At 39.1% G+C, this 23037-nt stretch overlaps 1 protein-coding gene across 1 annotated transcript; it reads right to left on the reverse strand.

Annotated features, from left to right (window-relative positions):
- Window positions 1-6312: 6312 nt before the first annotated feature.
- LOC128867831 (solute carrier organic anion transporter family member 74D-like) lies at window positions 6313-20192 on the reverse strand. The gene is made up of 9 exons (XM_054109374.1): window positions 19893-20192; window positions 17562-17791; window positions 14361-14693; window positions 13586-14057; window positions 10965-11171; window positions 10762-10909; window positions 7033-7275; window positions 6647-6966; window positions 6313-6588 (listed from the first exon to the last, which is right to left on the reverse strand). The coding sequence occupies exons 1-9, from the start codon at window positions 20132-20134 to the stop codon at window positions 6420-6422; spliced, it is 2364 nt and encodes a 787-aa protein (XP_053965349.1). The 5' UTR covers window positions 20135-20192; the 3' UTR covers window positions 6313-6419.
- Window positions 20193-23037: the final 2845 nt, after the last annotated feature.

A 23037-nucleotide genomic window follows, 5' to 3' on the forward strand; every position in this document is an offset into this window, starting at 1 on the left:
CAAATGTGTATATTTATACTCATAAAATAAAACACTTCAAAGCGCCGGCTGCACCTTTATAGCCCAATCATAGGGCACCCAATGTACACAACTGCTCGTAAATGCTCGTCTGTTAAAACATTTCTTTCAGCTTTTATCTACAGGCGTCACTTTTTAATCTTTTACACAAATAAATACAGGCAAATAATTGATTTATAATCGTGTAATTTTTGCGATCGAAAAATATTTTTACAATTACGAATTTTTGATGTTGTGAATCGGTAGCTGATGGCAAGCGAGCCATGTGCCCAACTGACTACTTTGCCAGCAACATTTTGACCACTTTTGGCTATTTTTCTTTTGTTTATTTATTTTTTTCGACAATTAAGAGGTAGGTGAAAAAAATTCAAGAAATTCCTTCTGTCGAGGATAGAAAAAGGATTGACGAACCAGGCTGGTGTTTTTTGAAGAGCAAAGCCTATGTGAATAAGCCAACAATGATTCCAGAGCTTAAACGCAACATTCGGATCGGGATTGCTGAACTCCTTGCGATACGAGTATGTTGTGAGCGAGTGCTTGAAATTTGTAATTACCGTATGACAGCCTGTAGACGTGCGTGTGGTGGATATTTGAAGGATGTAATAATTCACATATAAATAAATGTGAAGCGCCGTATATTGTATAAAACTAGTGAAACCTGAAATAATCTCAATTTTTACATGTTTTATTCTAAAACAATATCTAGGCGCGGCTTTTGAAATAACCTTTAAAAGACCCACAGACACCCAAGTTTCAGACTTTGTGTAAATTAATAAAAAAATTATTAGGTGTGCAACAAAGTTCTCGCTGTTTTTTCATGAAAATACAACTTTATTCTGAAAAAATGGTTACAAGTGAATTATTTGAAGTATTGCCCATCGCTGGCTACTACTTTTTCCCATCTTTCTGGTAGATCTCGTATACCGTCGCGGTAAAACTGTTCATCTTTTGAGGCGATCCACGGATCAAGTCATTTTTTGATGTCTTCATATGAATGGAACTGCTGGTCAACTAGACCATGTGCCATCGATCGGTACACGTGATCATCGGACGACGCAATATGTGGCGAATATGGCGGGTGTAGTAGGATTTCCCCTTTCAGTGTTTCCAGGTAGGTTTTAACGGGATGGGCAACGTGAGGCCGAGCGTTGTCATGGTGTAGAATCACTTTTTCATGTCTCTCCGCGTATTGCGGCCGCTTCTCGCGCAGCGCTCGACTCAATCGCATCAATTGAAGTCGATACCGATCCCGTCCCCATGACTTTCTTTTCTTTGGATTGCTGTAATGAATCCACTTTTCATCACCCGTCGCGATGCGATGAAGAAAACTCTCCCTTTTTTGCCGCTGGAGCAGTTGTTCACAGGCGAAACGTCGAAAAAACGAGGTTCAACATCCCTTGGTTTTAACTCATAAGGAACCCAAGTCCCCTGTTTCTGAATCATTCCCAAAGAATGCAATCGCTTGGAAATGGATTGGCGGGTAACTCCGAATACTGAAGTAAGCTCTTCTTGCGTTTGATACGAATCCTCATTGAGCAATGCCTCCAGCCTCCAATTCAGCGTCTTCGAAGGTTTTTGGCTTTCCTTCACGCGGACGGCCGTCAACATTAAAATCACCGTCTTTGAAGTGTCGGAACCAATTTCGGCACAATTTTCCACTTAAAGCAGCATCTCGATGCGCTTCAGCTGCCGTTTTTTCGAATGAAAGAGGGAAATCAACACTTCCCACAAATGACGACTATTCGGCACAAAATCAGACATTTTCACAAAACCAAAAGTATATGACACCAAAAAAAAAATCACTAATGTGTCGAAGCAGTTTGTTTACCATATGTCCAAGGTTGGTTTATGACATTTAGGTTATGTTAGAATCGACTAGCACACACTGCTGGCGACATCTGTTGATAAACAGTGGGGACTTAGTTGCGCACCTAATAAAAAATATTAAATGTGAAAAATCTTTGTTAAATTTTTTATGAGAAAAATCACATTTTTATAGGGAAACATCTAATTTCTATTAAAAGGTAATACTTTATATTAAAAAATATTTGTTAAATCTATCTAAAAATAAAGAATGTTTTTTTATGTTTAATAGAAATTTAATTTTTAATAGAAATCTATCTTAAAATATAAATATTTTTTATAAATCTATCTAGAATTAGGGTAGTCGAAAAAGTCTTTTCGTATTTTGTCAATAGATGTCGTTGGAGTCATCTATCTCCAGCACTACCGATCACATTGTATCATATCATATAGTGTTGGAGAGGTGACATTTTAAGCTTCATTTAACCAAAAAAAAATTAAATTCGGAGAAGTTGAAAAAAAGTTATAGCTGTTCAAAAATGAGTGAAAATAATGAATTCGCTATATTTTGAAATTTTTGTATAAAAAAGGGAAGAATGCCACGCAAGCCACCAATGAAATTTGTGAAGTTTACGGAGACGATGCTGTAACAGTTCGTGTAGCACAACAATGGTTCGCTCGCTTCCGTTCTGGAAATTTCGATGTGAAAGATGCACCTCGCTCCGGTCGATCTATCGTTGAAAAAGTCGATGAAATTATGGAAAAGATTGACCAGGACCGTCACATAAGCTGCCATGACATCGCCAAGGCACTAAACATTCATCATCAAATGGTTTTGAACCATTTAAAAAAGGCTGGTTACAAAAAGAAGCTCGATGTTTGGGTACCACATGAATTGTCTGTGAAAAATTTAATGGAGCGAATTAACATCTGCGATTCTTTGCTGAAACGAAATGAAATCGAACCGTTTCTGAAGCGAATGGTAACAGGAGACGAAAAGTGGATCAAATACGACAATAATGTGCGAAAAAGATCATGGTGCAAGGGTGGTGAAGCTCAGCAAATGGTCGCAAAGCCAGGATTGACGAATCGAAAGGTTCTGCTGTGTGTTTGGTGGGATTGGAATGGAATCATCCAGGAGCTGCTCCGGCCTGCTCGAACGATTGATTCTACACTTTACTGTCAACAACTGATGAGATTGAAGCAAGATTGTATTTAATCTAGAAATATCTAAATCTAAATCTCGATCTAGAAATAAAAACTCTTTTTTAATTTTTCATAGAAAATGAATTTTTAATAGAAATTTATCTAGAAAGAAACAAAATTGTTCTAATATTTAATAGAAAATTTATTTTTAATAGAAAATAAGTTTTTTAATAAAAAATCAATTTCCCTCCAAAAATGTTATTTTTCTCATAAAACATTTAACAAATATTTTTCACATAGCGAGCTACTTTTTCAAATTTTTTTGATAAAAATAATAACATCAAAAATGGGCTTATCAGTTTTGAAAAGAGTAAAAAAAAATTTATAAAATAAATGAAATAAAATAAATAAATAAAAAAAATAAAATTTTTCCCGATGAAAAACCAAAAAAAAAAAAAAGAAAATAGCAAACAGTCTAAGTTTTAATCAAAAATAAATATAAAAATGAATTACTTGAACCCAAAAACAGAAAGATGCCATAGCTGCCGCGAAAAATTCCACAAAAAAATGCTATTCGATCGAATTTTTATCAATATTTTCTGTATTAGTGAGACATTTGCTTTCATCTAATGTAGTGAAATAATCTATAAGGCGTGATTAAATCTATATATTGGCACAGTTCCACTCCGTTTTTTATTGATTTGCTTAAGAGGGTGAAGAAGAAATATTCAAAAAATAAATGCAGTCATTCGCATCCAAGCAGTTAGACCAACGACTTTACTTTCCAGTTTGCTTTGCAGCCCAACCAGCTCGTCTTCTATTCTTTTTTAATGCTCTGCGGAATGTCAAATAGCAGTCAATACATCAGCAATACCAGTTAATCAGGAGTATAAAAAAAATTCTAGCTCAATTTGTGGCGAAATTCGCCGTTTTGGAACGAGTTGAAAAAGTGAAAAAAATTGCAAATGAAAGTTTTAAAAATCTTTTTATTTTTGTATTACACAAAATGTTTCCTTGCATTAAATTCTTTCGGCGTGCATGATTTTATTGTTGGAAATTACATCTTTCAATATTTCATTTACTCTTAAACTAAATTAAAAAAAAAAAAATATTAAGCATTGCTATTTAAAATTAAAGCAACAAAAAAAGAAAAAAAAAATCTTCATTTTCTAACTGGAACAGTTCTAGCCACTCTTGATCTAATAATGAATATTTCTTATTTGCTGAAGCGCTTCGCTAAAAAATGATTTTATTTGATACCCCCAAACTCTACACCCGCTTTGTTCAAATCAGAAGCAGTCACGAAATATAGAATGCCATTAGCTCTAAAAATAATTGCAGCTTTTCTACTGCCGTTCTGTGCAACAACAAAGAACTTAAGAATAGAAACTCTCAAAACTGGTCTCAGAAGTGCTTGCACACTTCTAGGCAGCCAACATTGCTAACTGACTGTTCCCACACAGCGTCTATTTTTTTTTAGTAAAGACACAAACCGCAAATTTTAAAGTGCATCAACTCGACTATATTTACAGTGGACTTCAAACTGTGCACCATTACAGTAATAATTCGACAACACGAACATTCGATTTGGATTATTGAATATTTTATGTTTATTACTAAGTCTGTGGATTTTTGCAAAACAAAAAAAAAAAATTTAACTGTAGCAGTTTTTGCTTTAAGACATAGAAATACACAGTTTTCATTGGAAAAAGTTAAAATTTTACTCATACTTGTTTTAATCTTAGTTTAGTAACACGAAAATTACCTCGACGGTCACCTCACCACTTTTAAATTCAAATAAAATAAGAGACCTATAAGATGGTAATGGTTGCACGGGTTAGGCTAAGGCTTTTATGCACTGCAACCAAATTGATCTATTGTGCGCCCCTAATTACTTAATTATAATTATTTAGTATGCCGAGGAATCGAACCAGCTTCTTAGGAGGGAGCAATTGTAGGACTTCCTCCTCTAGTAGGTATGAGCCCAGGGTTCTGTGTCTCCTGTAGCCTAAATGCCTCACAGTTGGTGACTAAGTGTTTCATGGACTCCTCGTCATCACAGCAGAACTTACACGATCTTGTACTAGATAACCCTACTGTGGTTATTTAGGCAAAGTGACCTTTAAGTGCTCCACAGAGTAATCTGAGGCCCTTTTTGTCTAGGGTTAGAGAAGATTTTGCTTTCTTGGCATTCAAGTTCAAAAACTTTTCGGAATGATTAAGGACGCTTGTGCTGTTTCAATGGTCCTTGATTTTAGTTTGGATCCATTTTTTGGTTTCCAGTTTTATATTATTTTTGTTAAAGCTGAAAAATGTGGTTGGCCCAATAATAAATGTCTGCCTTCTTGTTTCATTCATGTCCCTCATGTCCTGCTACCCAAATCAGTGAGACCTGATTATGAATGGCCAGTTTGTTGAGTGCATCGTTACACTCTATTAGGACTTTTGACTTGAATGTCTCTCTACTTTACTCTTCCCTAGACAGGAAGATAACCTTGTATCTCTTTATAAAATTGAGTACGAGTTTCGTGTGGCGAGGGCTACCATCAATTGTTAGAACACAACGACTATTGCACAAATAAGAGTTTATCCATTTCAGAAAAGCAGAATGAAAGCCAAACAAGCTAATTTTTTAATTAAGAAAGAAGAAGATGAGAAACTTTGTGAAAGGCTTTCGAGAAGTCAGTGTAAATACAGTAGACCTGAAAGTGAAGCCGAATGAATGAATGCAGTATTCCCTAAAAACAGCCATTTTTGATACTGCAAATTTGTTGGCAACAAACCCATGCTGATTTGAGCAAATTAAAGATTAAGTTTTGTATTGACTGCGAAATCCAAAATTTTGGAAATAGTCGTTCTAGTCGTTGTCACTTTTAAAGAGGGCGTAACGGGATAGAGAGAGAGATAGAGGGAGAAACAGAGTAGAGAGCTTCCAGGCGTCAATGAAACTTTCCAACGATAAAGATTTGTTGCATAAACTTTCAGGGGATATAGCAAGGCCGTACAATTTCTTATCAACACTGCTGAAAGTCCAAATGAATTGGATGCCCAACCCAGTCTTTCGTGGGTAATTGCGTCTGTTTTAGTGAATTCCATTGTCAACCTGGCTGGATCGGTTTTGCTAACATCAACACAGCCTGGAAAGTGGGTGCTAATGAGATCCTCTAGAGGATGAGGTAATTCACTAATAAAGATCAGTTGGGCCATTTTAACTTCTTCACAGTTTTTTACGGTGCAACTGTACCTCAGTATGTGGTTAGCTGTAGGACAAAATTACCTATTAGCCAAATATTATTGATTTTACTTCTTCAAGAAAAAGGATCTACACACATTTCTTGTATGATTAATTTATTTCTCCTTTTTAACATAGAAATTTATTACGTTAAATTTTAAAAAAATATATATAAAATTCTAAACACATCCATGTGAGTATGTATGTACTATTTTTGCTTTCAAGCTTTTCCCTCGAAAGTTTTCAACTCTTCTTCTTGCTTAGTTTCTTTATCATTTTCCTGTATTTCATCGTCGAAAATTTTCAGATTTTTCACCAGGTACCAAACACCGCAATCAAAAACAGTGCCAACGAATATGAAAGCCGCAGCAGTGAAATTTAGTATGTACCTAAAATTATACATAAACAAAATTATTATTATTGTTAAAAACACACACAAAAACTAACCTCAATGCGTATGGGTCGTAGAGCCAACAGTTGCCCTTATTGGTGCATGTCTTGCCCCACACCAGGCACATGCGATCCAATAGCCAACCGAAGAAAATCGGACTTGGTATGAAGGTTAGCATACAGGCCATCATCATTCCAAAACCCATAGCCACAGTTTTATCTTTCTCCGGCACACAACGCACCGTAACCAAGAAATTCGACGTGCGTCCAGTGGCGCCGATGAACTTCAAACCACACATAACTGACAAAAAAATAACAAATTGGGTGAAGCAGTCAACTGGACAGGCGCCAGGTGTGGCTTGGCCCCCTATTGATGACTTTATACGGAGCGCAAAAAAACAAAATTTGAAAATTATGAGCGAGTGAAATTAAATGATTCTTACAATTGATTGTTTGGTTGTTGGTGTTGTAAATAGTTGTGCTAAGTTGCTGGGTGTTTCGGTGGCCGACGAAATGCTTGCAAATGTACTGGCCACAAAGGAGGTTGTTGTTGTTGTTGTTGCTTCAAGCATTGTCGCATTCAAGCTGTCTAAAGTAGTTTCTGTTATATTTAGGAATTCTGACAATTCGCGCTCTTCGCGTCTCAGCTTCCGGTGCTTAGGAATGCAACTGCAATCGTTGTAAAGCTAAAATTGCACATAAAGGGTTTTCAAATAAGAGGTGTTATTTTGATACTCAAAGAAAATAGCTATTTTTTAATATAAATGCTGGGATGTTTATTTCATTATAAAGAGGAAGGTATGCCGTTAATGGTGGAAAAAAACATCAGGCAAGTGACAAACACGACCACGCTTACAGGACAATATCCTTTTCATGAAATTTTCCATAACCGAATTGCAAAGTGGCTGCCCTATGTCCTCGATAGCCTCACGAATTCCATCTTTGAGGTCTTGAATCCACCCTGTGCTGTTGGCGTAGACCTGCTCTTTTACGAGGTCTCAAAGAAAAAAGTCACAAGGTGTTAAATCACAAAATCTCGGTGGCCAACTGTGATCACCTCTTCGAGAGATATCGCGGTCCGGAAACTTTTCCCGTAAAAGATCAATGGTTTCGTTGCTTGTGTGGCACGTAGCGCCGTCTTGCTGAAAATAAACGTTGTCCAGATCAATACCACGCAATTCCGGCCATAAAACATCATAAATCATCTGTCGATACCCTTTTATATATTTAAATAACACCTGTTATTGGAAAACCCTATATTTTGCATACAAGTTTAAATTAACAGGACGAGCGATCAGAGGCATACGCACTTTAGAATTGATTGCCGAAGAATTTTTTTTCGAAAAAGTGATTGGAGTGGCCGGCACGATTCTTCTACATATGGTTCAAGCAGATCACAACTTCCGGGTTTAGCCCAAGTATCTTCTGGGTAGCTTTCGAATACACGTTCGAGATGCCCCTGCCCGGCAGGTTGCTGCCCTCGTGAGAGTAAAGGCTGACGTCACTGTCATTGAAGAGATGCGATGGACGGGGCAAGGCAAGAAAAACATAGGACCATGCGACGTCTGCTACAGCTGTCACGTAAAGGAGCTCATTGGAGTTGTTGTGTTCATGCGCCATTGCTTACAGATATTCATCAAGCTGAAAACCAATTCTGTTTGTCTTCGATCTTATCACCGCTGAAACCTTAAATAATAATCCTCAAAAAACATTGATTAAGCTAACAAAAATTATAAATGCATGCCTTAAGCTAAAATATGTGCCAACGTACTGGAAAATTTCAGAGGTAATAATGATACCAAAACCTGGCAAAAGTCCTCAAGAAGTGTCATCATACCGTCCAATTTCCTTGCTACCTATAATGTCCAAACTACTCGAAAAAATAATTCTGCAGCGGTTAAAGCCTTTGATTGAAAACAAACGCCTTATTCCTACCCACCAGTTCGGATTTCGAGCAAAGCACTTAACAATCGAACAAGTGCATAGGATCACAAATGTGATAGAAGAGGCAATTGAAAAGAAAAAAGTGTGCCGACAAAGTATGGCATGACGGACCTATTTACTTCGTATCTAAATAACAGATATTTCAGGATTAAGTGCGATAGCACTTATTCAAGCCTAAAGCGAATTAAAGCCGGGGTTCCACAAGGCAGTATCCTTGGCCCTATACTTTACGTGCTTTTCACATCTGACCTGCCGGTCTCTGAGACTAGCACTATAGCTACCTTTGCTGACGATACGTGCATTTTAGCAATTGGAGACGATGAGACACAGTCCTCTCGCAGACTTCAGGAAGATGTTAACAAAATCACCGAATGGACAAAGTGGCGTATAAAACTTAATGAAGCCAAGTCACTTCATGTGGATTTTACAAAAAAAAAATTCAATATCATCCTGTGTATATTTCTGGCACGAAAATTCCTTACTCCAATACGGCGAAGTACTTAGGGATGACGCTTGATGCCAAACTATGCTGGAAAGAGCACGTTAAAATAAAACACGTGGAATTAAACCTCAAAATGCAAAAATTAAACTGGCTTACTGGAGGAAGGTCTCCTTTTTCCATACAAAATAAACTTTTAATTTATAAACAAGTATTTAAACCTGTGTGGACTTATGGTATACAGCTATGGGGCTGTGTCAAACAAACTCATATCGAAAAAATACAACGATTTCAAAACAAGTTCCTAAAGAACGCAGTAAACGCACCATAGTATGTGAGGAACACTGATTTACATCGTGACCTAAAGATGACATTAGTATGAGAAGTTGTCAAACATTACGCTGTAGCTCATGCCGAAAGGCTCGAAAAACATAGGAACCCGGATGCTCGGCGACTTGCCTATTTAGATGACCAATTCCGGAGACTTAAACGAAAAAAACCAAATGATCTTGTTCCAGAAGTTTTGATGACTGACAAATATATGTAAATTTCTGTCAGCTGTCTTCCAGTTTTATACGTATTTCCTGTAAATACCGTTGAATTTAATAAAATAATATTACTTGATAGTTGTGAACTAGGTGTAATAGAATGAAATGTATTTAAATATTTATAACGTTTCAATAAAAAAAAAAAATTGGAGTTGTTGTGGTAGAGGGACTTCGTTGCCAAGTACTGTCGTTCACTCCGGTGGACGAGCGTCTTGCGATAATCTGCATCAAAGCGTAATTCTTCAACATCTCGCGCCCAAAGACTCTTTCTATGAGCGCCTGAAACGTTCCTATGAACGCTACCACCGCCACGACATAAAAATCGTGCTTGGCGACTTCCACGCCAGGGTGGGCATGGAGGGAAATTTCGATCCCACAATCGGAAAATTCAGCCTGCATAACGAAACATCCGGTAACGGACAGAGGGCGATCGACTTCCCCGGGACCCTGTGATCGTTCGCAACGCGAGTTATGTAGGATCGCTACCGAGAGATAAAAAAGAAGAGGAACGTATAATCAGACAGAAAAAATTAGGGACCGAAATACGTGAGTTCGAGGAGCTTGAGGTGCTGGCCAATAGGAACAACGCCCAAAAGTTATACCAGAAAATACGGTGGCTTACAGAAGCTTTTAAGATCGCCTTACTCCTGCTTTGGTGGTGAATGGGCCGCTGATGTTGCCGTTGTGAAGCACTGCGAGTTCGGAGTTCTCGTAAAAGGCTGCGGTGAGGCGGATGAGGCTGCTCAACTCCAGCCATATTGAGTCTCGTTGGATTGTGTCGAATTATTTCTTGAAGTCGACGAACAGCATGCAAAGCGGTGAGCGTAACTCAACTGATTATCTACTATGATGCGAAGAGTGTTGGCTTGTGCATATAAAAATATTTTTTTTTAATCTCGGAGTATCGTGAGTTTAATTTACTGTACTTTGCCACATATTCTTTTCTTTAGAGTTCACCAAACGCTGCAAATTAAATTGGTTTAGCTCAAAGATGTGCTGTTTTCTTGAGTGCTTTGAGGTACTTTGACTATTACGACTTTTAAAAAGAATATCTCGTAATGTTACATAACCTCAAATATAACCAAAATTCGTTTTTTTTTACCTCGAAGACCTAGAATATCTTGCAAACCTGACGCTATATAAATTTCGAAAGTGTTAAGTAAAAATCAGAGTCTATGCAAACTACTCGGTTATCTGCAGTACAACACGCTCCTATTCCTTCAGCCACACCAATGACTCACCTTTTTACCACCCGCCTCGAGTATTTCCTCCTTGCACCCGGCGTGACACGGTGATATATAAGTCATATTGTTTTCACCACAAACCGGTGAAAATTGCACATAATCACAATAACAGGCGGAATTGCAAGTAGCAGTGAGGTCTGGCCCACTGAAAGTAATAAAATTGAAATTAGGTAAACTTTAAGGAATTTCAAAAACGTTACCTCTCTGGTATATTGACAATCATCGAGTGCTCATTAGCTGGGCAGCCGATAAATGCATATGCAATACAGCCAACCACAGTAAGAAGGCCGACGAGCACATTCCAAGCCGCCATATAGCGAGCTCTGGGTTTGAATTTGGATATAACTAAGCCGGAAATTAATACGCCAAGCGCGGAAAAGGCCAACGCTACTGTTCCCGTCACCATGCTGAGAACATATATAAAATTTCGTAATTTGGTTATAGAGTTCCTGGTCACTAAATTATGATCGATGACTACAGCTTTTGAGCCGTCGCTGAAGGGTGACAGCTAACAGATAATGAGCGCCCCACAAAAAAAGTGTATTAAATCAAACCCCAGCTTTACGACCCTCCTACCCTCAAGGGAAGAGTGGGAATGATGTGAGACGAGGCGAGTCGATCCATGTATACACAGATTTCTTAAAGCTCGAGGGCAGGGTGGGCGGAGGTGTATATTCTGAACATCTGGGTATTTCCTTCAGTTTTCGGCTCCCCGTCTACTGTAGTGTCTTTCAGACTGAACAGATGGCAATAATAAAAGCCGCGACACTGGTACAGTGTGATGCGATATCCGGAAATTATATCTACATTTTCACTGATAGCTAAGCGGCGATAAAACCCCTCACAAAACAGTCGACAACCTCTAAGGTAGCCATGAAATGCCGCACATCTTTAACGAGCTGGCTGAGTCATTTCACCTAAAGGTAACATGGGTCCCTGGCCATCGCGACATTGAGAGTAACTGTAGAGCCGATAGACTAGCGAGACTCGGCACTAAATTGACCGATGAGTACATTGATAATAGGAATACTCTTACAAACATATAAGCTACTCATCCTTCAAGAAACTGTAAGGAAAGCAAACGAAAGATGGCGTAATGAAGCCACCTGCAAAATCGCCCGTCAACTGTGGCCGACTCTAAATGCTAAACGCACAGAATCTCTGCTAAGCCAAAATAAGCACAGTCTTAGCACATTGATTTCAGTCATAACAGGGCACTGCCTAATAGGTATACCCGCCCAAAGGATGGGTGTGCAAACACATGACTTCTGTAGAAGATGTCTAGATGAGGACGAGGAAGAGACAATCTCGCACCTACTGTGCCACTGTCCTGCTCTATCCAGACGCAGTTTTACTATTCTGAGCAAACAATTTTTTAATGAGTTGCAAGATCTCAGTTCTACAGAAATCAGAGATATTCTAAAATTTTTGAAAAGCACCCACTAGTTTTAGAAGAGATAGGGACAAGCTCTCCACGCGGCATCACAATGGGCTATGAGCCTGAGTGTGTCCCACACGACAACCGCTTCAACCTAACCTAACCTAACCTAACCCCAGCTTCTAGGCGGCCAATGGACATTATGCCTTCGTCTAGCTATTCGTTTTCGAACGTTTTTACATAAAATTTCTCAACGACCCATTTGGTAAATGTCTAACTATAAACTAAATTTCCGATACATCGCGGATGTTATTTTAAGTACCGAAGCCAAAAATTTTGATATTTAAATTTCCTGGCGCTAAAAAGACAACCTTGTATTAACTGCTCGTATTATATTGTTGTTGTTGTTGCTGAAATATTCATAATTAGCGACTAGCGACTGTTCTCGTGTGATGATGTCTTAGTTGTTTTCTGTTTTTTTTCATAGTAAATTCTTTTGAGTTCCGACTTCAGGCCGCTGTAAGGATAGTGCAGTTTACCTAAGTGTCCCCATGGTTATCTATGCGAGCAGGGAGGCCATGCGAGGGTTGACTCTACGCTTCATGGGCAATAGAGTTCAGAGCCAGGACGGGAACTAGTCAGGATTTCTCAAATGAGCCTGCACCACCAACTTAATGGTGACGAGTAAGGAACGTACCCGCAGGCTTGACAAAGTTTTAACGGGGCGGGTAGCATTAGCCTATCAGCCATTTCGGTGAGGTGTCTCCCTCCTGTACTGAGATGATAAAATACTACTTTCACCAGCCCATATACTTCCTAATCTAAGAATATTTTCCAGTATACCGTCATCAGGATCTTACTAGTTTTGATCCTGATGAGCTTTACAGCCATGCCGCTGGAGGTACTTAGGGTATATTAGGCCTTTCGAGCCGAGGCCCTTCCTGTCCTGCCGGATTTTAGTCGCCTCTTACGACAGGTATGCCTTTCCGCGGATGGATTCTTTTCCCCGACCCGCTGGGGAAACAAATGTTCTGACGACATCGCACCGAGCAACATATTCAGCAAAATGCTCGAACGCGAGGACAGCTGGAACGCGGTAAATAATGCATCGAGAACGTACTACGGAAAAAAAAGATTGACCTCGACACTGTGCAACAAAGCGAAGCCGCACAGATAGAGACATAAGAAGACGAGCCTATAGCAGGAAAGCAGTAGACGACGGTCGCTGTAAGTGCGAAGGCATTATGAAGCCCACCTCACCCACCAAAAGAAAAAAAAAATATTAAGGCGCACACATATTCCAATAATCACAATCACTTTGATTTTCCTCAACCATTAAAGTTCAAGTTCTCTTTTACTTTTCAACATCGATCATAATTCAATACCCAGTTACTGTACTTTATAGAAAGAAAGCAAGAATCAAAATATTTCCTATGCGCTCACCTGGAAGTGGCTGCCGATTGTCGATATTGTATCTCTATGTATTTGGGTGTAAAAATCCAGTAAGGCATATAGCCGAAGTAATAGAATATCGACGAAATATTATTGCACATCAACGTCTTATTCTGCACGATGCGCTTGAAAGTAACAAACATGTCGCGCAAAGAGGTTTCCTGTACCTCGGCCTCAACAGACGCATCAGCTTGCAACGCATTACCCGCCCGGCGTTTACGTTCTTCTACAAGTCTGCGCGCCTTCGCACGTGGCAACTCTTTCGGTAGCATAGCAAAAAGTGTGCCACAAATGAAGAGCACAGAACCCAGCAACAGCCAACCCAACCACCAGGCGCCCAACCAACGTGGATCGTTGTTGTTGATGACTGGATGCAATTCTGGTGCAATGTAGATACGCAAACAAAATGAGGCCAAGGCGTAGCCTATTGCGGGTCCCAGCATGTGGATAAAATAGGAGAAACCTAAAGTGTGTGAGCGGTGAAATGAGATAAAAGTAAATATTTGTTTAATTATGCATTATTTTAAAGTGAAGTGTGTGCTGCACACCGTTGAGGAGCCAAAGGTGCTCTCAATTCATGTATTATTGCCGTTTGCACTATCGCACAACCATAAAGTTCCATATAATCTTAAAATATATAACCTTAAGCTGATATTAAATACACGTAGCGCATTTCTTGCGAAATCATCACTCACTCGTAATTGGCGCAATTGATGCGATAACAACACCAACAACCCAAGCGGAAACCTCTTGTGTGTGTACTCACTCAACAATGCTGGTGTTTTGGACTTCTTCGTATTATCATCCATGTAGGCTATGCCGAGTGTATAGTAAAGCGCACCGCCTATGCCAGACACGATTTCAGCGAGGAAGAGCACCACCTGTGGTGCCAAATTACTTTCCTCTACCATGCAAGCGGTCTCATTGCTGCGGTCGCGGCATAATGTCATTGTGCGGTGACGGTTCAAAGTCTCCAATGTTGCATTCTCATCGGCGATGCCACCAAAATCGGTAGTTAGTGCGAGTGCATCTTCGCCGGGCCCATAAAGAAAGTGCGGTGTTGCGGTTAGTATGCAGAAGGCGACAATTGTCATGATGCCTGGGAGAGGGAATGCGGAGTAGAAGTATAAAATTTAGTAAATAAAGAACAGGTAACCTTCCTTCAACACGGTATCTTATAACAGGGTTTCGCTATAGCTCGATGAGAAAATTGCAAAAACCTTTGTAAAGTACTGTACTTATATAGCCGGAGCGAGGCTTGCCATCTTAAAGATGCACCGTTGCCCCTGAGCTTTTATACATTTCTATCTCAGTGAATGTTAGGGAAATTATTTCTTTTCATCTTCGTGGCCTGAAAAAAGTGTCTTATGCTGCTGATCGGCAGTCTGCTTCGAGCACCGGTGTGCTAAAGAATAACTTTTTAACACCAAGTTTCTGTGCCAAGCCATGTCCGGGAAAGATAAAACAACCACGTTCAAGAGGAAAGTAATTTTTTTAGAAGTAAAGATACAAATCTTTGATCGTCTTTTGAAGCGAGAAAAGCATCTCGCATTGGAAAAGGCCTTAATTTGAATGAAGCAACAGTTGCAGTTGCTGCAGCGTCATTGACATCCGCAAAACGTGGAGCTCGCCCTGGGCGTCAATAATTGAAAAAATGGAAAAGGTATTTGGATTGATGATTGTTGTCAAGAAAAAAATTCTCTAAGTAGCAATATCATCAAACAAAAAGCACTTAACATTTACAAACATCTTAAAGAATAAAATAAATAAATAAATAAGGCGAATCCTCTGTGAACCCAGATTTTGTGGCAAGTAAAGGTTGGTTCGAAAAGTTGAAAATGCATTTTGCAATTCGTAACATACGACTCCAAGGAGAATCTGCGTCGGCTGATCATGAAGCCGCTAGGACGTATCCAGAAAATACACCAGAGGATACACAGATCAAGTTTTCAATGCCGACGAGACTGGGCTTTGGTGGAAAAAAATGCCCAGTAGAACCTTTACAACGCAATCCTTTCGCCCCTACTTTGGCTAGTTGTAATAGACGAAGTTCTGATAATGCTAAATAAGGGTGGGGTTAAGGTAGTAGCATAAGCCGAAGACTTGGTCTGATGGTATCGGAACCGTTTCCCCCAGTCATGGCTGAGATTTTGGAACTCAATCGCTGGAACTCAACCACTTGTGGCCTCCGAGTCAACTCTGACAAAACGGAGCTGGTGCTATTTACCAGAAAATTTAAACCTCCACCCTTTCGACTTCCCAAATTAAACAACCACGTTCTCCCGTTTCCATCAGAAGTTAGGTATCTTGGAGTGATACTTGACTCCAAACACCATTGGAAGCTACATATTGAAAATCGGGTAAAGAAGGCCAGTATAGCCTTCTACTCCTGCAAATCTTTATCGGTAAAACATGGGGACGCAAGCCACAGGTCGTGCTGTGGACGTACAACGCAGTGGTTTTGCCAATTTTAACGTATAGATGCCTGGTTTGCTGGGAAGGAGACAATCTCTCAAGGGTCATGGTATCGTTTTCGGGCAGTTAACACCGTAATTCTCCGAACTACGAACAGATGATCTCTCTATCCACAAACTTGAGTTTGAGGGTCGTGCTAGAGCAATCTTTCCAAATAGGCAGAATTGGATCGAGGGGAAAATCTGCACCGAAGCTTGCACCTCTGTCTTCACGGACGGTTCCAAGATGGAATCGGGAGTCGGAGCAGGGGTTTTCTCAAAATCAGCCAATTTATCTATCTCCTTTAAACTGCCGAACACTGCTAGTGTTTTTCAAGCAGAAGTCTTTGCGATCTTGCAGGCATGCATAATGCTTTTCTCCGATAGTCCAGCCGTGATTAAGGCTCTGACGACACCATGGTGCAGAACGAATTTAGTAAACTCATGTAAAGAAGAGATCAAATTTCTTGGGTGTGCAGGTAACATTTCTCTGACCTGGGTTCTAGGACATAGGAACATAGAGGGAAATGAAATTGCTGATGAGCTTGCCAGGAAGGGGACTGAATTGGCCTCAGAGACCTCCTATCCGGTCATCGGCGTCCCCCGGACAGTTGTTAAAGGGGAACTGCGCAAATTATTTCTCAGGAAAGCGCAGAAAAGATGGAGTTCCATTTCTTCATGTGCTATTTCGAAAACCTTTTGGCCCCAATACGATAAACGAAGAACTCAGAAAGTTCTTTGGACTCCTCGCCATTCAATTTCCAAATTCGTAGCTGTGTTTACCAGTCACTGAACGATCGGTACACACGCGGAAATGCTAGGGTAACCGTTTAACCCCCATTGCAGAAGCTGGTACCCACAGCGGGTAGAGAGAAGAAGCCTGTACAGAATTTTCCCTGTAAATGTCCGGGTTTGGCAGCTAGAAGACTAAGGTTACTGGGCGCTCCTTTTTTCGACAGCCTGGGGCAGTGCGCCAACCTAAGTCCCATCAGTCTTTTCCATAATATCAACAGCTCTGGTTGGCTGTAGATATCTGCCTGTTGGAGGTTTCATAATGGTATCAAAACGGCACTTCAGTGCTACTTGAGGGGTGCCAGACTGGCACTTCAACCATTTCACCTGCCTACCTACCTTTATGACAAATCCCTTTCTAGTGTATAGATCTTTAATTCCTCGTGCATTTAAAGGCGTAAATGAAAATACTTTAGCGGTATATTGGAAAGCAAATCCAAGAGCTTGGGTAACTAAATCATCCCAACGTTAAAATACTGTTCCTACCACCGAACACTACTTCGTTGCTCCAACCATTGCATCACGGTATTATTTGGAATACAAAATTTTTATTAATAAGTTTTTAGAATATAGCCTCCTTACTGGGTCTCATGTAACACGGTTTCAAAAAACACGGTTTTTTTAGGAACCTATCTAACGTGTTATAGAAGGATTACCTGTATAAGTAGTATAAATTAGAAGTAGAATCTCCTAAGTATTGTTTTGAATTTGCATTTGCTCACCAAATCCAATCCAACGCGGTCGATGTCCTTTGCCCGCATAGTAGCTGAGTACAGCCGAGGCAAGCATTTGACTAATATTATTGCCAATCACTATTACCCCGGTATTCTTCGAAGGTATCTTAAAGCGTTTCTCGATGGTCGTCAGTGTGCCATTGAAATAGGCAAAAGTCATGGAGAACACACAGCCCACTAGGCCATAGAGCAGCACGTAGGTGGTTTGATTGGCGAATCTTTAAATTGGAAAGAGCAGACACACATACACACATATATAAAGATGAAGACAAAACTATGATAGTACCACATATTGACAAATCTCAACTATTTATTTATTTTTTTAACTCAATTTTTTTTTTATAAAAATAGAGTTAATTCTATAACAAATATCATATAAATCAATAATTAAAACTTTGTACAAGATTTATAAAAATTCGACAAATTCTCATCAAAGGTTGCATTTTTTAAGTCAGAACTCACAAAAAGAAAGTGGATACGCAATTTTATAGCAAGTCATATTTTAATCCAATAGAGGGCTAGTTAGAAGTGCTAGTAATTCTCGTTGGTTTTTGACAATTTTTTTTGCTGATGGTGTTACGCTTTTTCTTCATATACCCTATGATCAGAAAATACCGGGAATGCTTAAATAAAACAAAACAGAGTTAAATTTCAGGCAAATTTATTTTATCTCCTTCAAAATATGACCCGTCTGAACCAACACATATGAGCCAACGATTATCCCAGTCCTCCATGCACCCCTGGTAGGCCGACGAAGGGATGACCTTCAGCTTATTTGTCGCTTCTCTTTGATCTCCTCTATCGACTGAAATCTTCTTCCACGAAGTGGTAACTTCAACGTGGGAAACAAAAAGAAGTTGCACGGGGCCATGTCAGGTGAATACGGTGCTTGCCCGATAGTGCTCGGTGCGATGGCGCGTTATCATCATTCTATATTCAATATTCTTTCTTGACTGTCTGTCCCACCAACATAAGAAAAAAATATGAACCGGTTCCCAAGAGCACGGTTCGTTTAAATCAAACATTTCCGGTACTTTTTGATCATAGGGTAATTAAAAATGTTGTTCGTTTGTTGCATAAGAGTGTGTGTTATGTGAAAAGTGTGAAATTTTCATGATTGGATGAATGTTTAAATATTTTGCACAAAGTTTTTTTGCTATAAAATTAAATATATTTTCATAAATAAATAATTCAAATTAATGTGAAAAAAAATTGTTAAAACTTATCACTATATTACTGAATTTATATATGTAGATACAAGGTGGCGCAAAATTAAACACCCTATCGGAAGATTTACAATTTTTGCAAATTGCGTTGTAGGTCAGTAATGTTTGACATTTGTAAAGTAGACATCTGCATTATAAAAACCGACAAGCAATATTCAAAATAATATTCAAAATATTCCACTACTCAGAATCATTTTATTTGTGAAGTGAAACTTCTTAGGCGTCGATGGACGAGCGAGAATGGAGAGTAAAATATCAAGGCCATGCAACGTTTTGGGCATTTTCGTTCCGCGAGAGAGAAAAAAGATATAACTTAGAGGTAAAGGAGAGAGAGAGCTACACCTTATATATATCTTAGATACACTTTAGGCTATTTTTTCTGAGTTTTTCCTTGAGGTTGCTAATTTCCAGTGAGAAATAACACTGCCTACTTTTTGGCGCTTGTTTGCTGGTGCAAAGTTTAGGAAATATATTTTTGGTGCCTACTTTTTAGCGTTATATTTCCTTGGTGCCTACTGTTTGGGGCGTTTTTTGGCCCCAAGTTTTTTAGCGTTTTTTTTGGTGCCTCCTTTTTGCCGCTTATTTCCGATTTCTGGCTAGTGCTTGTGCGTACTATAAAGTGCAACCATTCCGGCGTCGGATTTATTGGTATTGCCTTGCGGTAATTTGTGCCGTTGCTGCGGTCCTGGAATTGCTGCGTTTGTGCGATTGATAAACGCTCGGAGCAGTGGGCGTTGTTGCCACGGTTTGTGCCCGGCGTTTGCCTACAACGGTCGACCTTTTCCGTCTTTTGTAAATTTTGTCTATTTGTATTCTCTGCAAATGTTGTAAATTTATTTAGATATATATTCTTTCTCTTTCTCTCTCTCTCTCTCTCTCTCTCTCTCATTCTCTCTCGGGTGTCTCCCTCTTTCTTTGTCTGCCTTGAAAGTTTCACTTCTGTTATGTGTACTACGCTACACGCACTGTTTTTTATTTAGTAAACAAGTTATTCAAAAACAAAATTTGTTGCTTAATTTTGCGCCACCTTGTTGTTTATACATACAAACCACTTTTTATGTTTCTATTATCAATTTTTTTTTGTTTCACTTGCCTTTGAAGGCCCAAGCCTTTAAATATCCAAAAACCACAGCTCACATCTTCGGTTAGCGGCATATCGCGCAGAATCGCATCGATCTGCCTTTTGGTGTCGCTCTCCTCTTCCTTTTTTGGATTTTTTGATGTCTGCTCTTCGAGTGACGAAGCTTCTAACTTTGTCTCTGGTAATAATTTTGATTCCACATCACTGTCGTTTTGTGCATCTGACTTCAAAGTATCTACTTCGAGTTGTACCATTTTGGCATTTTCTGTAAGTTTCTTGAAGGCTTAACGGACAAGTATGTCTATGTGCAACTACTGGTTCCCACTGTCAGTTGAAAACCCCAGAGTCTCCTTTTCATATGAAATTTACTTATCATTTATTGCATCTTGCGATATCTTTGTTTGCATTTTTCCACTGGTGCATTATCTTAAATTAATTGCGCTTTTCAGTTGAAAATGCCTTGCCTTGTGCTGGGTTGTGCTCTGAGCACAACTTTTTTGAATTATTTCTTATTTTTTATTTTGTTGTTCTTATTTTTTTTTAATTTTTTCATTTACATCAACCTTATCGAAAACCATTTCATTTTTGCTCTGAAGGCTGAATGTCAATCTAGGATTTCAAAAATTTCATGAAACATAAAAAATTACTAAACTTTGGCCAAGACGCATTCATTAAAGATGGTGGCAATATACCAACAACAATGTTCAGTACGTTTGAGCAAAGTATTGGACAACTAAAAAACAAATAATCAATTCGCTTTCTTTCATTCCGAGCTGACAGCCACATGAACACGGCGAAAAAAAAGCAAATCAGCTGATTTACCAACGCCACCTTTAGCAGATTCGCGTTGACTAAAAAACTATGACAAATCTTCGTTAACATTTCTGCTACAAAAAAGTTTCTCAAATAAATATTTGTTTTTCAAAGAAGTATTCAAATTTGGAACATCTCTGCTCAGTTACTGATGAAGCCATAACCCCAAGTATTTGAGTCAATTGCACGTTTCAGTGTACGTAGGCAGTGTCGGAGTTATTAGAAAAACGAATTCGAGAGCATGCAAAAACAAGTACAGGGTCCGGCACTCGAAATGTAACCAATTAAAAAGGTCATATATTTACTTTGGAAAATTACTCGCGGTCAATGGCTTTTTTCAGCGCCTCGAGACTGGTGAATCTTTTAGTTCAGTTCTCCCACTCCAAAATGGCCCACAGATATAATCTATCGGATTCGCGTCTGGTGAATTTAAGAGCCGTTGTGTGGGCGTTATGAACTTCGGAACATTGTTTTTAGCCATTCTTGGTTCACTCGAGCTTTGTGAGACGGTGCCGAGTCCTGTTGGGGCGACCATGGTCTATCACCGAAATGTTTGTCTGCCCACAGCTCCAAAGCAACCTCCAGAATACTTTCCCGATAATATTTAGCATTTACCTTGACGTCAGACTCGATGAAATTGATTGGAGAGCGCCCATCTACGGTTACAGCGGCCCAAACGATTACCTTCCCTGCCGGCGGGTGCTGCCTCCTGATGGTCAATCAATGACTCAAATTTCGTATAAACTTTTTTAATTTTAATTATAATTTTATTATAAATTTTCGTATAATAGTAAAATAAACCCTATCGTATTAGAAGTTTACGAATTGCTGAATTTGAAAAATTTCCTCGTCAGAAAACACCATGTTCGGAAATTGACCGCTTTCGGCCAAACGAAGCAACTCCTTCGCTCTCTAAAGTCTGACTTGTTGCTGCTTTGGTCTCACACCATACGTAAATAACAAAAGTAAAAATTGTTTGCATTTTGGGTATCAAAAGCACTGCATTTATTGCGAAGAACAACACTGCACAACTCAGCTTATGTGAAGTCACGCACTCTCTGATGGGCGCAATCTTGTCTCTGTTATTCTTGTGCACATCTGCATGTACTTATGTTTACCGTACGCTTGCTCAGTGCTTGCCTATGCAAATCGACAAGGCACTTGTTTCGTGTCGCAATCCTTTTTGGGTATACAAACAAAGGCATCGCTCTCGCCAATTACAACTCTTCACGATATTTTCCCTTCCTTTTCTTCTCACCCTCCCGACTGCATCAGGCCTCTTCTAGTCGCCATTTCCCCGCTCCCTATCTCTATGCCCGATTAACTTGACAAAAAATTTGCATGCGAAAGCAACAACAAAGTAATCGAGTAAGATTCGCCGTTAGCGAGTATGGCTAGAACTCATTACGCCGCAAAGCCTTACCAGCACATGTAATATAGGGCAGTCCTCTTCTCGCGTTGCCGACATACACATGTATATTCATTTGCTTCATCTATTCATACCAAAAAATGAGAGCTTGTGACTCTATCTTACTTCTTATTCAATGCTTAAAGGTATGTCTTTACAAATTTAGGCACGAGAGCAGTCACAAATAATAATAACGCACGTTATTGGCAAGAATGATAGAAAGAAGATTGCGCCCATCAGAGAGTACGTGACGTCACGTTTGCTGAGTTGTGCAGTATTGCCAACCATTTGCTCTTCGCAATAAATTTAGTGCTTGTTTATACCGAAAATTTTGAAGTTTCGTGTTTGTTTCTTTTTTTTTATTTTAAACCTACCGAAACTTTAGGTTAAAAAAAACTATTGTATATTATTATACAAAAGAAGGTTAAAAAAGGCCACTCTGAGAAGATTTTAGTGCTAATGAAAATTAGTTGGTTTTTATAAAATTTGATATTTTGAAAGTGTGAATTTAATTTTTTGCTCCTTTTAAGGTTATGGAAGAATATTAAATGTCCCTCTCTCAACTCTTCTTAAGAACACTTTTTACATATTTTAAAAGGCGTTTGAATTTACTGAATGCGGATTAAAACCATATAGGTGTAATCGTTTCTTCCGGCCATCAATCCTTAGTGGGACATAGGGCATCAAGAGGTGTAAACACACAGTAAAAATAAGTAAAAAAATACCAGAAAATACTAAAGAAACCATACTGACAGTTTTACAAAATGAGTATCTTATCTTGTTACATAACCTCAAATATAGCAAAAAGTCGTTCCCTTAACAAAAGAGTCTCGCTTAACAAAAAAACCTCATAAATTAAATTGTACATACGCATAACACATTTATTAAGAAAAACGCACATTCTAAAGACAATTTGTCACGCATACAAAATTCTTT

The sequence above is a fragment of the Anastrepha ludens genome, chromosome 6 (assembly GCF_028408465.1).
Source record: "Anastrepha ludens isolate Willacy chromosome 6, idAnaLude1.1, whole genome shotgun sequence".
NCBI classification, from domain to species: Eukaryota; Metazoa; Arthropoda; class Insecta; order Diptera; family Tephritidae; genus Anastrepha; species Anastrepha ludens.

What these genes read in the sequence shown, in the direction of transcription:
- LOC128867831 (XM_054109374.1), bottom strand. Translation starts at nt 20,134, where the DNA reads ATGGTACAACTCGAAGTAGATACTTTGAAGTCAGATGCACAAAACGAC. An exon ending in CAATCGGCAGCCACTTCCAG is followed by an intron (nt 11,172 to 13,585) that starts GTGAGCGCATAG and finishes ATATGTTCTCAG; the next exon opens with CATGGTGACGGGAACAGTAG. An exon ending in CAACAACCAAACAATCAATT is followed by an intron (nt 6,967 to 7,032) that starts GTAAGAATCATT and finishes CTCCGTATAAAG; the next exon opens with TCATCAATAGGGGGCCAAGC.